At 50.5% G+C, this 16588-nt stretch overlaps 1 protein-coding gene across 9 annotated transcripts in view; it reads left to right on the top strand.

Annotated features, from left to right (window-relative positions):
• Positions 1 to 15222, top strand: part of ZDHHC3 (zinc finger DHHC-type palmitoyltransferase 3) — a 62404-nt gene extending 47182 nt beyond the window's left edge. For 6 of the 9 annotated variants that reach the window (XM_020872631.2, XM_020872629.2, XM_020872630.2 and 3 more), the window contains one exon: positions 12799 to 15222. In XM_020872631.2, the coding sequence (XP_020728290.1) occupies positions 12799 to 13059 (261 nt within the window). In that variant the 3' untranslated portion in view covers positions 13060 to 15222. Of the gene's footprint in view, positions 1 to 920; positions 2591 to 4004; positions 5877 to 12798 lie in introns of those variants that run through there. The other 3 variants (XM_070463411.1, XM_020872637.2, XM_070463412.1) reach the window with 2 other exon arrangements.
• The last annotated feature ends 1366 nt before the right edge of the window (positions 15223 to 16588 follow it).

The raw sequence follows: 16588 nt of genomic DNA, 5'->3' as shown, positions 1-16588 counted from the left end.
CAGCCCTGTTCCTCCACCTCACAGAGACCCCTGGTCGGGCCCCTGCCAAGCCGCTTCTGCCTTGTCCTCCAGCCCCACCCGCTCACCAGCCCCTTCTGGAGAAGGGGAAAGGAAGGGACTGACCTGCTCCCCCAGCTTGTTTTTCCTGCGAGGCTTGGCTGGGGGTGGTATGGGCTCTGTGACAACTGCTGAGGCCGCCTCAGGTCACCCTTGTCCCCAAAGGAACCCAGGAAGGCCTTGGCCGGGGCCGAGGTGGAGCGGTCTGCCGGGGCGGGCCCTCTAACCTGTACTAATCCCTCTGTTCCCTCCTCTGTGCTGACCTCTTCCTCCTGCTCACCTCCTCCGCTGCACCTGGCCAGCCCCCCTGCGCCGGGCGCTCCTCGGCCTCCCCGGCTGGCGGGACAGACAGCGCCAGAGCGGTCGTTTGACTTGGTCCTTTTTTTTTGTCTGCAAAGTGGTCATAGCAGCTTCAGAGTTCCCACGAACCAGTGCTTGGCTCTCACGAGCTCAAGCTCCCCACGAGCTGAGGCTCCACATGCCCCAGCCTTCAGAGCGCTCCCACACACAGCTCGGCGCTGGGCCCAGACCCCCCGGCCAGGACTCACTTAACACAACACCAGATTGCGTGACTAGGAGCAGTGGCTTTGGGGCCCGCTGACTTTCTTACGTGTCCCTTCCTGCCTGGAGGGACTTACACAGACGTGCCTGTGTGCCCACCCAAAAGAAAAGTGATGATTCCTTTTTGTCTTTAGCACTTTTTATGAGAGAAAGAGAAGAAAAAAATGTACTATGTAGATAAGCTTCATGGCTTTAAAAAGGAAGCATTGACTCCACTCACCTTGAGCTAATGGATTTCTCTCCCCCAAAAAAACCACAGCAGTAAAGTGCTTGACTGAAAGTATGATTGTTCTTGTTTTCAGGGAATAGAGCAATTGAAAAAGGAAGAGAGAAGATGGGCTAAAAAAACAAAATGGATGAACATGAAAGCCGTTTTTGGCCACCCCTTCTCTCTAGGTTGGGCCAGCCCCTTTGCCACGCCAGACCAAGGGAAGGCAGACCCGTACCAGTATGTGGTCTGAAGGACCCTGAGCAGCATTTGCCACTCAGACACAAACCCTGTCCCAGCACTACCGTCTGACCCGTTCTCATGAATGTCTTAAACCGAAAAGGCAACACAACTACTCTGATACTTTTTTTTTTTGATGTCTCACATAAAATGGCTGAACATTGCAGAGAAAAAAAAAATGTCCCCATGGTTTTTATTTTTGAAAAAATCATCCTTTCTATTTTTTGGTGACCGAAGCTACTTTCCTTTTTTTTTCCTATTTAAAATCACTTCTCTGGCCTCTGGTTTCCTCTCTGCTGTCTGTCTGGCATGACTAACGTGGAGGGCACTGTCTCCAGGCCACGCCCCGCCTTGTACTAACTGAGTCGTGACGCTTGTGCGTGGACGGACCGGCCCGGACACCTGGTGGGGGACCCATAGGAGAAAGTCAAGAGGGCCCGTGACCTCCCACTGCCCAGGAGGCAGTGGCAGGTGCCTGAATGGGACTTAAAACCTCGCTGAAGATGGATGCTCACCCCTTGTGACCTGCGAGGTCTGAGATCAGGGCTGGAGCCCCAAGAAGGGTCCTTGACCACAGCAGCCTCGTGCCCTGTGTGAACACGATTTGCCTCTGAATTCACAGAATCAGTTGCCTGCCATGTACTTTGTGGGCTCTGGGTACGTAGGATGATTTTGGGGGTGGGGGGATGGAGATGAAAGGGGTCTTATTTGTATTCCAAATCACCGGTTATATTCCGACTGATCATTTGGAAGAATGTGAAGGAAAGAAGTTTTTCCAGTTCAAAATGCCTTACACAAGAGAAGAAAATGACGCAGTTTCAGGCGAGCTCCGTTTCCCCTATTCCCTCTGCTTCCTGTCTGAGTGTCCCACCTCCCTCCCTCTCCTTGAGCGGCGTTCAGCAGTGTTACTGCCAAGCGAACCAGCCACAGCCCCACAGTCGACCCCCTCCTTCCTCATTTTTGTAGATCTCCGCAGTGGGTTTACTTCTGGATGTTTTAGACCCATAAATGTACACGTCTCCATGTCTTGTCTGTATTTTAACCTGGGAGGCTGTGAACCTGCGTGGGCTGCCCGTGATGCAAAGACACCATCACCAAGTTGAGAGACACCCACCCGTCCAGTGGAACCAGCAGACACCTAAGCCTGTGGCATCGAGACTGACTAGCGTTTCCATTTGCACACTTGTGTGTTGAGTCTAATTAGAAGGAGGGAAGGCCTGAAGACCGTGAGGGGAGGTGAGGGGACGGGTAACGTGCATCAAACGTGGAAGTCACAGAAATCTGACTGCCGACCGTCTCACATGGGGAATTGTTTTTAAATCATCACCACAAACTTTTTTTTTTTCTTTTTAATCTGCTTGGGGTGGGTTTTGGGGTGAGGTTCATGATATCAGCCCAGGGTGGGGAGAGATTTCGTCTAGCTGTGTGATCTTTCAGAAAAGTAAGTGGAACATGCTGCCTCTTTTCAATTCTGTCAGTGCTTCCACATGGAAACCAAACGCAATAAAATTTTTCCAAAACCTGTTCTGGCTGAGCCCCCCGTCTCTCACGGAGTCACCCCTTGGGTAGAGCTGATGGTCCAGTCAACGCGAATGTGCTCTGTTGGGGCGTTTCTTTCATCGCTTTAAAGGCATCTGTGCATGCTCCTTTTTGCGTCATCACCTCTAAAGGATGTTTACAGCCCTCTTTTGGACAAACTAGCACCCCCAGGCCTCTCTCCTCTGGCTCTTTCTGCAGCCTGTCCCTTCCCTGGCGCTTGTGGATTCTTTGGAACAGAAAAAAGAAACTCATCAGGTCTACAAAATTTGCTTCTCCAGTTGGGCCTGGGTGAGAGACCTGTTTTCCTCTGCCCACCCACCAGAAAGCAAAGTGAAGCCAGAGGAAATGACTGGAAGCTTCCACACACATCCTGGGATGTGGCTTTTGAGGCACCTCCACCACCCCTGAGGTGTTTATGCAGAGAACCCTTTTCTTAGCAATCTTCTGAGTCAGTCAGCTTTGACCTGCCTCTGCTCTGCTCTTTATGCTATAGTCAAGCCTGCAGTCTAGGCTTTTTTCTGTCAAAGCTGTTTTTAAATCTAGTCCCTAGCATTTGTTCCCTACGTGCTTCCCCCACCACCCCCAGCCCCACCCCTTACACTGATGAAAGAAATGTGGTTGTTGAATGGCCCTCGAGCATTTTAGAAGGCCCTCACTCTGCTGTGTTCCCTCAAGGATCTGTCCCTGGGGAGAGAGGGTACTTTTGCTGTGCACCCTCCTGCCAGGGAAGAGAGAGTAGGACTCAGGGAATATTGTCAAGTATTTGAAGTCCTCAAAATATCCCACCTTCAAGGGCATTTTTTTTTTAATGAATCATGTTGGTTCTTCTCCCCATGGAATTTCTAAGGAATACAGTAGATCATGCTGAAGATGTATTGAATTTTGTTTTCAAGTCCCCAAAATAGAAACTCATCATTTACACCTGAGCATACCACCTATATCTTTCCCAGAGAGTCTCCTTCTGACATCCAGCGTGATTCTGTCTCTGGGTTTCTACAAACCCCTTGGCTGAAAGAATGAATGTTCCTAGTTCTCAAGCCAGAGTGAAGAGCTGCACTCAGGATATAGGAAATATCCCCAAACTTCCTGTGTTCTTCCTATTTTATCTTGTTGAGATGGAGAATATTTTGCCAGGAACCCAGTGAGTGGAGGCTTCCCAGGTGGCTCAGTGGTAAAGAATCTACCTGCCAATGCAGGAGACGCAAGAGACACAGGTTTGATCCCTGGGTCAGGGAAGATCCCCTGGAGAAGGGCATGGCAACCCACTCCAGTGTTCTTGCCTGGGAAATCCCATGGACAGAGGGGCCTGGCGGGCTACAGTCCAGGGGGTCGGATGCGACTTAGCCGCTGAGCAGCCGCAGCGGCGGCCAGCGATGAGGAATGTGTCTGTTCTCTGCAGCACAGCGCCCACCCTGGAAGAAACAGGCATCCCGAGCCCTCAGTCTCCCAGGACGTCAGATGAAGAAGGACATCTCCACACAAAGGCAACCCAGCTTTTTGCTTCGGCACGGGAGTCCCAGTAGCACTGAACAGTGCAGGCATGGAAAAACGAGCCTATAGTAGCCACGGTCTTCCAGGAAGTGGCCTCTGGGGAGTGGAAAGGAAAAATAAAGAGGAAGGTGACTTGATCAGTTGGATTGGTGACTCCTTCCCACCTTTCAACTTTGGTTTGTTTTCATAGCAACCAGACTGAACATGCAAAAAGCTTAGGAGCAAACAAATCTGTGCATATTTACATGGGCTTGGTGACATCATGCACAAGGTGGACGCGAGTAGAAATGCATGTGCTTCGTCTCCTAGTCATATACTATTTCATCTTTGTAATGCTTTTTTCATGGAAGAATGCAAAGTGAGACATCTTGACTTACTAGCTTTTAAAACCCACCTTCCTCATGAGGTAAATTAGACAATGTTTATTGAACACTTACGTGAGGTCAGTATCACGCAGAAACCCCAGACCTTGGAAGGCTGGGCTGGGTTCTTTCAGCCAGACTGATGGGTTTTATGATTTTCTCACTTCAAAGCTTGCAGTACATAAGCCTACAGAGTGACCTAGCCCATAGAGGTGAGGGGTTCCAACCTAGAAGGGGCCTTTAGTTAACAAAGATATTTGAAGAGAGGAAGATTTTGCTGGAATCCCTCTTGAGAATCTTCCTGCTGAGGGATGTACTGAGACAGTGCATCTCCAAGTGTGATCCACAGACCAGCAGCGGCCTCATCTCCTGGGGACTTGCCAGAGGTGCAGATTCCCAGGTGCCGTCCCAGATCTGCTGAATCAGAAACTGGTTGGGGAGCAGCAGTCTGGATGCTCATAGCCCTGCAGGTGATGTGGTGACTCACGTTCAAGTCTGAGGATCCACTCGGGGGCTACAGGGGTTACCCACAGGCCTGCCAATGATGTGGTCCTGGGTGCTGCAGGGCTCCGCATGGTGCTAGCTGGGGTTTTGCCCACTGTGAGCCCTTCTTCCCTCACAACCGGCAGCCTCCCCAGCCAGTGAGTCCTAAGAAAACAAGGAAAGTGTTTGAAGGGGAGCCAGACTATTCACCTATCCAGTGATCTTCCTCCATATCTCATCTGACCCACTGGTTTCTGGACCAAGAGGCCCTTTGGGTGAAGAACCCTCCCAGAAGGAGATGGAAAAGAGTGGAGCCAGGGTCCTCCCGGCAGGAATGGTGGCCAGTGAGTAAGTGAGGCTTGGGGCAGACAAAAGAATGTCCTGGCCTTTGGTTTCTGTCCGTGGACCTCAACACCCATGTGGTCTTTTCTTGCATCTTTTAAATATATATCGCCTGAGAATCGCCTAGTAGAGGATGATGGATACACAGTGAAACAAAAATAAGCTACTGACAAGTCTACAGGCTTCCCTGGTGGCTCAGTGGTAAAGAACTTGCCTGCTGACGCAGGAGATGCAAGAGACACAAATTTGATCCCTGAGTTGGGAATATCCTCTAGAGAAGGAAATGGCAACCCACTCCAGTATTCTTGCCTGGAAAATCCCATGGACAGACGAACCTGGTGGGCTATAGCCTGTGGGGTTGCAAAGAGCTGGACATAATTGAGCAACTAAACAAGTCTACTCTCCCAAACTGAAGACTTCCATTTCCCCCATCCTCTCAAAGAAAAAAAAAAAAAATCATTGATGACTTGAGCCTTGTGATTATACTAGCAAAGCAGAGTGAGCCCCAGGGATCCCTCATCTGTGTGGGTGAGAGCTGAGGTAGCTGATCCATGTAATTATGAACAATGTTGCCAGGATAGTATTTGCAAAAACCTTTAGGATGAAGACACACTCTGACATGGACATAAAAGATGCTCTGAATTCCTGCATCCGAGGTCATGTGGTGACAGGACCTTGGGCCCTCTGTCTTTGGTTCCAATCTGGCTCAACTCCGTCCTTCCTGTGACCTTAGGCAGTAATTTGCCTAAGCCTCTGCTCATCTGTAAAATCCTGGAGATAATATAACTCACAAGGTTGCTCTGAGGATTCAGAGAGAGGAATGGATGTGAATGTTAGGATGGTGTCTGGCGTGTTGTATGACTCTAGAGAACGTTAGCTCTGGTGAAGCTGTGCTTTTCAGATCATGTGCACAACTGTTCAAGTGCAAGATCAGTTTATTGGTTTGCAACAGCATTTTTTAAACAAAAATAAACAGTAACACCTTACACCTTGTAAAAGACGTATTTTCATGAAACTTTGGGGTGTGTGTGTGTGGTAGGCTGCAACAGAATAGTATTCCCAATTGTTTAGTCGCTCAGTCGTCACTACTCTTTGTGACCCCATGGACTGTAGCCCGCCAGGCTCTTCTGTCCATGGGATTTCCCAGGCAAGAAAGGCAATGGCAACCCACTCCAGTATTCTTGCCTGGAAAATCCCATGGACGGAGGAGCCTGGTAGGCAGCAGTCCATGGGGTTGAGGAGAGTCGGACACGACTGAGCAACTTCACTTTCACTTTTCACTTTCATGCATTAGAGAAGGAAATGGCAACCCACTCCAGTGTTCTTGCCTGGAGAATCCCAGGGACGGAGGAGCCTGGTGGGCTGCTGTCTATGGGGTCGCACAGAGTTGGACATGACTGAAGCGACTTAGCAGCAGCAGCAGCCATTTCCTATTCCAGAGGATCTTCCCGACCCAGGGATCGAGCCTGCGCCTCCCTGCACTGGCAGGCACGTTCTTTACCGCTGAGCCACCAAGGAAGCCCGTTTCCTGTTGTGGGTTGCACTAAAAACATGTGAAACCACTGATGAAGAGAGTCTTGCCTGGCCGCCTCTGAGGAGGACACGTTTGCATGGGCTGCAGCAACTCCGACTTTGTACCTCTGAGATGCGGGGACCTCCTGCTCTTCCTCTGTGGGCTTCAGCCGAGTCCTCACAGAGCATGTGCCTGGTGTCCATCTCCTAGTGACCCATGGTCCTGGAGACCATTCATTCATTCCGGGGCATTGGTCAGTTGGCTTATAGATCACTACTCACGTGGCACCCAGGCTGATCAGGCCTGAAAGGCTGAAGTCACACACTGCCTGTGAGAAACGCTGGCTTAGGCAGTTTCCCCCTTACCAGGAATCAACAAATCATTCCTGTTTGCTTGAGCAGAAAGTGGGTATCACTGCCACCTCCACAAACCTCCAGCTTAAGAACTCTGCCTCCTGGACACCTTTAAATCTACACAGAACTCAAAAGTGAGTCCTACCAGGGAAAAGAAACCTCACTGGCTCCTTCTGAACTTCATGGTCCAGATCTTCAAAGTTTCTCTTTTTTAAAAAAACTTTGTTTGTTTGTTTACTTATTTGGCCTCCGTGTGGCATGTGGGATCTTAATTCCCCACCAGGGATCAAACCTGTGCCTCCTGCAGTGAAAGCACAGAGTCTTAACCACTGGACCACCAGGGAAGCCCCCTTCTGCCTTTGTTTTGCATCAGATTCATTTGGAGTATTTTTTCTTCTTCAGACAGACACTCCTAGATGTTTGTCCACTTATCTTCTGAAGAAGTTGGTCTGGTGGGCAGGCCAGACTCTGTCTGGAACATTTTTACAAGCTTGCTGAGGAGGTTGAGTATCATTCTGTGGGCTCTCTTTTTATTTTTATTTTTTAACTTATTTATTTAATCTTTGGCCACACTGGTCTTCATTGCTGTGCGCAGGCTGTCTCTAGTTATGGAGAGTTGGGGCTACTCTTTGTTGTAGGCTCTAGACACATGGCCCATGACATGTGGGATCTTCCCGGACCAGGGGTCGAAACTGTGTCCCCTTCATTGTCAGGCAGATCCTTAACCATTGGGCCCCCAGGGAAGACCCCCCTCTTTTTATTTTTAATTAAAAATGTTTTACTGAATAGTTGATGTATGATATTATATGTTAAAATATAGTGATTCACAAATTTTAAAGGTTATACTCCATTTATAGTTATTATAAAATATTGGCTATATTCCCTGTGTTGTACAATATATCCTTGTAGCTTATTTTATACATAGTAGTTTGTACCTCTTAATAACTTACCCCTATATTGCTCCTCTCCCTTCCCCTCTCCCCATGGATAACCACTAATTTGTCCTCTGTATCTGTGAGTCTGTTTCTTTTTTTGTTATATTCAGTAGCTTGGGTTTTCTTTTCTTTTTTTTTTTTTTATGATTCCACATAGAGTTGATATTATACAGTATTTTTCTTTCTCTGACTTATTTGATTTAATGAATTCAGTTATTTCAACTTAGAGTCCATCCATGTTGTTGCAAAAGGAAAAATTTCTTTTATGGCTGAGTAGTATTGCATTGCATATATATATACACACACCACTATTTCTTTATCCATTCGTCAGTTGTAGACACTTAGGTTGCTTCCATGTCTTGGCTATTGTAAATAGTGCTACTGTGAATATTGCAGTATCTTTTGAAATCGGGGTTTTTTTCTTTCAGATATAGTCCCAGGAGTGGAATTGCTGGGTCATATGGTAGTTCTGTTTTTTTTTTTTAAGAAATCTCCATACTGTTTTCCACAGTGATTGTACTAATTTACATTCCCACCAACAGTGCACAAGTGTCCCTGTTTCTCCACATCCTTGCTAACACTTATTTGCATTGTTTTTGATGATAACCAACCTTACAGGTGAGAGGTGACACCTCCTTGTTGGGGATTTTTGGGGGCTGTGTCTGGTCTTAGTTGCATCGTGTGGGATCTTTGCTCTGGCATGACGGCTTCTCTCTAGGTGCAGCATGCAAGCTCCAGAGCGTGCGGCCTCAGTGGTTGCAGCACTTAGTTGCTCTGAGGCGTGTGGGATCTTAGTTCCCTGACCAGGGATTGAACCTGCATCCCCTGCATTGGAAGGCAGATTCTTAACCACTGGACCACCAGGGAAGTAAAATATTGCTACAGTGTATGTCAGTATTCTGCCTATGTTTTCCTCTAGGAGTTTTATGGTTTCTGGTCTTAGATTTAGCTCTTTATTTAGAGTTTGTTTTTGTATATGGTGTTAGAGACCGTTCTAATTTCATTCTTTTACATGTAGCTGTCCAGTTTTTCCAGCACCACTTATTGAAGAGACTGTCTTTTCTCCACTGTATATTCTTGCCTCCTTTGTGTCAGATTAATTTACCAAAGATGTGTGGGTTTTATTTCTGGGCTCTCTATTCTGTTCCATTGATTTGTTTGTTTCTATGCCAGTTCCATACTGTTTTGATTACTATAGCTTTGTAGTATAGTCTGAAGTCAGGGAGCCTGATTCCTCCAGCTCTGTTTTTCTTCTCAAGATTGCTTTGGCTATTCAGGGTCTTTTGTGTTTCCATATAAATTAAAAAAATTTTTTGTTCTAGTTCTGTGAAAAATGTCATTGGTATTTTGATAGGGATTTCATTGAATCTACAGCATTGCCTTGATAGTATGGTCATTTTAACAATATTAATTCTTCTAATATGAGAACATAATATTTCTTTCCATCTGTTTGTGTTGTTCTGTGGGTTCTTTTGCTTCATTTCCTCTCCAGCTTTTCCCTGCCTTTGAGTGAAGATTTGCAGTAGGATTGAAAATGCAGAGGGCACACCAGTTCCCATCCTGGTTCTGAAGCACAACCAGCAGGACTAGCTCTGGCCACTGTCACAGCCTCCCAGCACCTGTGTCTTCTCTGCCAACTGTCAGTACCAACAACCACCTCCTCTCAGGGTGGTTGTGAGAATCCACAGTGATAGCTTTGAGTGAGCCCAGTCAGTGCAAACCCACCATTCTGGCATTTCTGGATGTCCCCTCTGTAGCCTGGCCAGCCACATAGCCACGCCCCAGCCCCTCCTCTATCAACAGGCTGCAAGTGATCACTCAGGATGGAATGTGGGATCCCTAGAGCAAGTCCCCTAGCTGGCCATCACTGCTTCTGCTAAGGAGGGAGGCCTGGGAAGGGACCAGATTGTGAATATCATGGCATCCTGTGCCCCAGACCCACATGAGCCTCCCTCAAGAGTTGTGTCTACATGGTCCATTTCCTGACACAGCTTTCTCATTCTCATTATAAAAGTCACCCCTGTTCATTGGTGAAAACCTGAAACAAATTAAAATCCCATTCTCAAACCCTAGATCCCATGATGATGTCACATGCAACTTTGCTTTCTTTCCTTGTCACCACATGGACAAGAATTTCCAGTGTGTGTAAACCTGTATCAGTGCCACTTGTTTAGAATTTTTATTGAAGTATAGTTGGTTTACAATGTTGCATTAATTTCCCTGTACAGCAGGGTGATTCAGTTATATCAATACGTATGTATATTCTTTTTCACATTCTTCTCCATTATGGTTTATCACAGGATATTGAATATAGTTCCCTGTGCTGTACAGTAGGACCTTGTTGTTTATCCATTCTATATATAATAGTTTGTATCTGCTAATCCCAAAGTTCAAGTTCTTCCCTCACTCACCTTTCCTTTCCTTTGGCAACCCCAAGTCTCCTCTGTATCTGTGAGTCTGTTTCTGTTTTGTAGATACACTCATTTGTATTGTATTTTAGATTCCGTATGTAAGTGATACCATATAGTATTTGCCATTCTGACTTACTTCCCTTTAGTATAATAATCTCTAGGTCCATGCATGTAGTTGAAAATAGCATTATTTCATTCTTTTTTATGGCTGAGTAATATTCCAGTGTGTGTGTGTGTGCGTGTGTGTGTGTGTGTGTGTGTGTACATATAGGTTGTTTCCATGTCTTGGCTATTGTAAATAGTGCTGCTATGAACATAGGGGTGCATGTATCTTTTCAAATTATAGTTTTGTCTGGGTATATGCCCAGGAGTGGGATTGCTGGATCATATGGCAACTCTATTTTTAGTTTTTTGAGGAACCTCCATACTGTTTTCCACAGTGGCTGCACCAATTTACATTCCCACCAACAGTGTAGGAGGATTCCCTTTTCTCCACACCTCTCTCCAACATTTATTATTTGTAGGCTTTTTGATGATGGTCATTTTGGCCCATGTGAGGTGGCACCTCATTCTAGTTTTGAGTTGCATTTCTCCAGTAATTGGCAATAATGAGCATCTTCTCATGTGCCTATTGGCTATCTGTATATTTTCTTTGGAGAAATGTCTGCTTAGGCCTTCTGTCCATTTCTCAATTGTGTTGTTTGGTATTTTTGTCATTGAGTTGTATGAGTGAGCTGTTTGTATATTTTGGAAATTAAGCCCTTGTTGATGCCACTTTTATTAACTGCATTAGTGTTCTGCTTATAGAAAAATGTATAGAAAATTTACTTAGCCATCATTATTGGACATTTTGATTGTTTCTGAGTTCTCATTATTGTAATTCTGCATTCAAGACTATATTGCCTAAATCATGGTGTCTCAGATTTTTTTTAACCTTTTTACTGAGACATAATTTCAGATTTAATCAAGAAAATGTTAAAAATAGTACACAAAGTGCTCCCATATGCCTTTCCGTCAGTCTTTCCAAATGTAAACATTTTAGAAAACCATAATACAGTATAGAAACTTGGAACTTTATTGATACAAGACCATTAGCTGACAGGATACCATTTAAAAGAGTGCTGGAGAGGCAGTGACTCAGACATAGCCCGATCTCAGCCGGTGCGTGTCTCTCCTGCACAACAGAGAGGACTGGGCCGGTTCGGTGAGGATCCTAGCTGGAAGAGAAAATCTAGAACTGTACTCAGAGGTCCTTCCGAGGTGGAAAGCACTATCCGTGGGCAGGACGGGCGCCCGGCCGTTGCCCCTGGCAGAATCCCTGGCTCCAGAAGAGGCGGAGCGGGCAGCGCCCCGGTGGGGGTAGAGGGTGTTGGTGTTGTGGGTCCGGCCTGGCTGCGCCTTTAACTCCTGCGGCTTCTCCCCCTTCCCAACACCCTCTCTGTGCCTGGCGCACCGACACCCAGAGGCAGGTGAGTGGGCAGCTCGAGAGAGGCCTCAGTGCGTGTCCCCCGCATGTGCAGGCCCGAGGCCGGCTCTCGCCCCCGCAGAGCGGCCCGCGTGCCCTCCGGCTGCCCCTTGCATGCGGCGCTCGCTGTGCACGCGGCTGCCTCCTGCCCTCACCTGTCCCGTGTCCCCTGCGCTCCCCTTAACCCCAGCATCCCGCTTCAGGCCGGTTTCGCTGCGCCAGCTGTCAGAGGGGGGAGTGGCCCAGGATTCTCGGGAAGGGGGTCATCTTTCCAGGTGGTCTTAGGATGGGGGGGGGGGGGTTGCAGCTCACGCCTACAGAGGCCTGAGAGGTTACCCCTTGGCCGTTTGCCACCAGGAAGCCTGGTCGCTGTGCAGTAGCCATCTTGGGCACCCTTGGTCCTGTGGAAGGAAAGGGCGGGCAGGGATAGGAAAGGCAGGCCCTGCTTGCTGTGCTGCTCGGCGCCCCTCCCCGCCCTCTGAGGAGAACCGCCCCCCTCCCCGCGCCCCTCCCCGCCCTCTGAGGAGAACCCCCACCCCCCCGCGCCCCTCCCCGCCCTCTGAGGAGAACCGCCCCCCCCCTCGCGCCCCTCCCCGCCCTCTGAGGAGAACCCCCCCCCCACCTCTGAGGAGACAACCCCCCCCCCCCGCCGCGCCCCTCCCCGCCCTCTGAGGAGAACCCCCCCCACCTCTGAGGAGACACCCCCCCCCCCCCCCGCACCCCTCCCCGCCCTCTGAGGAGAACCGCCCCCCTCCCGCGCCCCTCCCCGCCCTCTGAGGAGACCCCAGCCCTGGGCCTCAGCGCTCTGCTGACCCTCTGTATCCCATTCTCCCCGCAGGGCATCGAGCGCCTCCAACGAAAGAACCAGCGCAGGCAACGCAGGGGCAGCTGGAAATCGGTCAAAGAGACCTTCGGCGGGGACTTTTCCCTGAACTGGTTCAACCCCTTCTCCGGACCAAGTCACCCAAAGCCGCTGAGCGACAGAGACTGGGTGCGACAGGTGTCCTCGGTGTCAGACACGGAGAACACGGAGACCACAACGGAGGAGCCGTCGGAGGAGCGGAAGGACTTGGACTCCGCGGAGGTGGTCCAAGAGTGACGCTGCGGGGCGGGGGGCCCGGGCGCCTGGGCACCCCACGCGCTCCCCTCACGCTCCTAACCTCCGACCCGCCTTCCTCCCCCACGCCGGGCCAGGTCAGGCGGTGGGGGTGGACGCAGAGAGACTTGCTCTGAGCTCCCCACCCCGTGAGGGATTGTCAGGAACCATCCTCCAGGCTGGGCGCGCTTCCCAGCAAGGGAAGCTCCCAACAGGGCAGCCCAGAGGCAGAAAAGAATTTGCCTCTGTCCTTTCTTGGGGTGTCTGTCTTCTCTTGAGAAGGCTGGGGCCCAGGCTCCTGGCTTTTGGAAACTAAAGCTGTGATGAGTTGGTGACAGAAGGACAGAGCAGGGCTGGCCTTGGAAACCCCAGCTTAGCAGAGATGGGCCTGGGCAGGCAGCGAGGATCCTGGCCGCTCCCCAGAAAGGGCTACCCACCAACCCCCGTGCCTGCCTTACTAGGAGACAGCCATGGCCGCTTCGGCTACCTGCGGTGCTCCAGCCACCTGCGGGGCTCCAGCCTGGTTTGAGAGAAGACCCCCACACACATGGGGTGTGCCCAATTGGGCACAAGCCTAAGCTGTGACAGCAGCACGCATACTCCACTTGCATTCCGCAGACACCAGAAGCCTCAGTCTGCTCTGAGGTGTCCTGTCTTGGGGCTAAGAACCTGTCCACTCCCGGTGGAGGGGCAGAGGGACAACCTATGTAGAGCTCCTGGAACGCCGACCTCCCTGTGAGAACTGCATTTAACTGTCCCTCCTGAAAAGAGTCTTAACCACCCACACGGGCAGAATGGACCAGAAAATCCAGCCTGAGAGTCTTAGGCCTGTAACCCAAGACAGTGCCCTTTCTTGGGGTGTCTCTCTCAAACCATGGATGGTGGCCAGGGCCTGCCGACTGAGAAGCAGGAAGGCCCCCTGTCACACACATGGACCTCCCACACTACCAGGCTGAGCCGGGACCCTGCTCATCCCATGTGAAGCCTGAAGTGTCCATGATCATTCTTGAAGGCCTGAGCAGGGTGTCCTGGGTTCACAATCCCCGTTCTCATAGCAGCTGAAGCAGCATCTTTCACAGAGTCCAGAAGAGAGTTGGTGCCCCTTGGTGATTGTGGGTAAGAAAGGAGGGCCAGGCAGTGGCCTTTCTGGGAGGGTACCCTTGGGCATTCTGTAAAGGTGGCGATTGTCAGACACTGCTGTCTACCCCCAGTGACCCGCCAGGCTCTGGGCTTTCTTGAGGAGGGGCCGCTTCTTTCCTCATCCCAGCTCTAATGATGTCTCACAAAAGGGTGACAGCAGGACTCCGGCATTGATAGAGCAGTTGGCAGGGCATGGGGCCATCCACACCCAGGCCGTAGGCCTCTTTTCTGGGTCCGTATCAGCTTTAATATTTATTAACGGCCATATAAAGGACCCTGGGGGGCTCTGAAGCCTGTTAACTCACCATCTACGCAGGGTGTGACTATGGAGGCCTGCTAGTTTTTATCCTTACCCAAAAAGGTAAAGGTATCCTTACTGCATCCAAGGCGCAGGCTTGATGGACTGTATACCCAAGAGACTGCACACCGGGGAAGGAAAGTCATCCCAACCCCTGGAGTCCCCAGGAGGCCATGGTTAGAAGAAGGGGACAGGGGTCACTGGTCACTGTTTGCAGACAGCTTCAGGGGTCTCTGCTGAGTCCAAGCCTGAGGTCAAAGGCATGTGCTGAACCTGGGCCCCTGAGAAATGTCCTTGCATGACAGGTTTGAAACCTGTCTTCCTCTGGCCATCATGGCCTGAAAGCAGCGGTACCCACCAGGCCCAAAGTCACTTCTGCTTTCAGATTGGTGGGTGGGGAGGCCTTTCACCCGCACAGAGTGGGACCCAGCCCCGACCCCTCTCCTCGCTGAGCCTATCTCCCTCCACACTAGACACATCAGACCGTGTCCCGGGAGGGACACCTGGGCCATGTGGGAATCATCTGCCCAACCTTAAGCCTCGTGGCCTCGCACCAGCAACCACAGTGGCCTTCTCTCCATGGTGGCTGTCGCCAGTGTGATATTCTGCTTAACCCCAAACTGACCACCGGGCGACTGATGTCAGAACAAGCTGAGGGCTGCAGGGAGGGAGGCCAGGCACAAGCTTCCACCTCTTCATTTGAATAAAAAGCTCTCTGGTCCACCTCAGCTGCCAGAGTCTTGTGTCTTCATGGAGCTCCCAGTCCAGACCCCCCGGGCTGCGTCCTGCCTCTCAAGTCATCTTAGGGACATCTCTGAGCCTCTTCTCTCCCATTTGTGGCCCAGGAGACAAGTGTCACACAGCTGCATCTTTGTCTTGGAATCTTCTCCCCGTGGTATTTCCAGCAGGAAGAAAACTCACCTTTCACGCACCAAGCATCGATGGAGCATCTACTGTAGATATTTGGGCCAAGAGTGCCCAGAACTGAAGGTCCTTGACTCTAGAGCCCAGGTTTCCACCTCTGAATTTCCTGCAAATTTCACATAAAATATCTCTCATTCAGCCCACATGGTGCTACACGGTGCCTCTGCCAGAGTATGTCCAATCGGGGTTACAGCCTTAGAGGGAGGAGCAGGCATCCCCAGCGGGGTCCAGAACAAAGAAGCCCGACCCCAGAGAGAGACAGTCCCTTGACCTGGGAAGTTCGGAGGATCAGACAGCTCTCCAGGTACCCACATGGTCCCAGCATAAGACACTGAGAAGCTTGTTCACAGAAAGAGAAGAGTGACCCGGAGGACCACATGGTCATCTTGAAGGCATCGGAGTTTCGTTAAAGATGCACTGATCATCTGAGCAAATCTCTGGAGGGCAGCACCCGGAGAAGAGCTGCAGGTAACACAAGGGCTTTGTGTTAGCACAAGCAGGTGCCTCCTTCTGGGAAGGGACAGACCCCTGCCCGAGGGAAGGGGGTTCTCCCTCCCAGGCTGGGCCACCTCCCTGTGGCCGAGAGCCTGTCAGCAGGCCTGAGGCCATCTCTCTGGGCCCCTGTGCTCCTGTCCACAGCTCTGCTTCCAGGCCGCCATACGGGGCCAGTAGCATCAGTGAGATGAGGTGTGGGGCTAGGCGGGAGCCTTCATGGCGGCACCCCTTGGGATTCTTCTTTACCCCAGAGGTCAGGAAGGGTCATCCTTCTTTAACCCCCTTCTTTTCCTGGAGCTGGTTCAAGTCAGGGCCCTTCTGGCCGGCCGGCCTGCTTCTGCACCCTGAAGTGGAGTGGAGACCTACGGGGTCACTAAGGCAGCTTTATTCCTGGGGGTCGAGGAGTGAATGGGAGGTATAGGGCGATAGATTTTAACCTCCTTGACCGTGAGAGGGAGAAACTGAAGCAACAGGATCAGCAAATTCAATGACTGGTCTAGGGCCACGTCCAAGGTGGTTCACAAGGGCAGGCCTTCCTGAAAAGGGAAGCTAGAGTCCGGGGGTATAGAGGGACACAGGGCTAACCCTGCTTAGCTGGGCAGGGGCCTGGGATGGGCCTGCTGGTGTGAGGAGGAGGGGTGCTTGTCCATCACTCCCACGGCTGCCTGGAGGAGG

The sequence above is a fragment of the Odocoileus virginianus genome, unplaced genomic scaffold (assembly GCF_023699985.2).
Source record: "Odocoileus virginianus isolate 20LAN1187 ecotype Illinois unplaced genomic scaffold, Ovbor_1.2 Unplaced_Contig_2, whole genome shotgun sequence".
Classification (NCBI taxonomy): domain Eukaryota; kingdom Metazoa; phylum Chordata; class Mammalia; order Artiodactyla; family Cervidae; genus Odocoileus; species Odocoileus virginianus.
The sequence above is the reverse complement of the archived record's forward strand: the minus strand, read 5'-3'. Positions and strand labels throughout refer to the sequence as shown.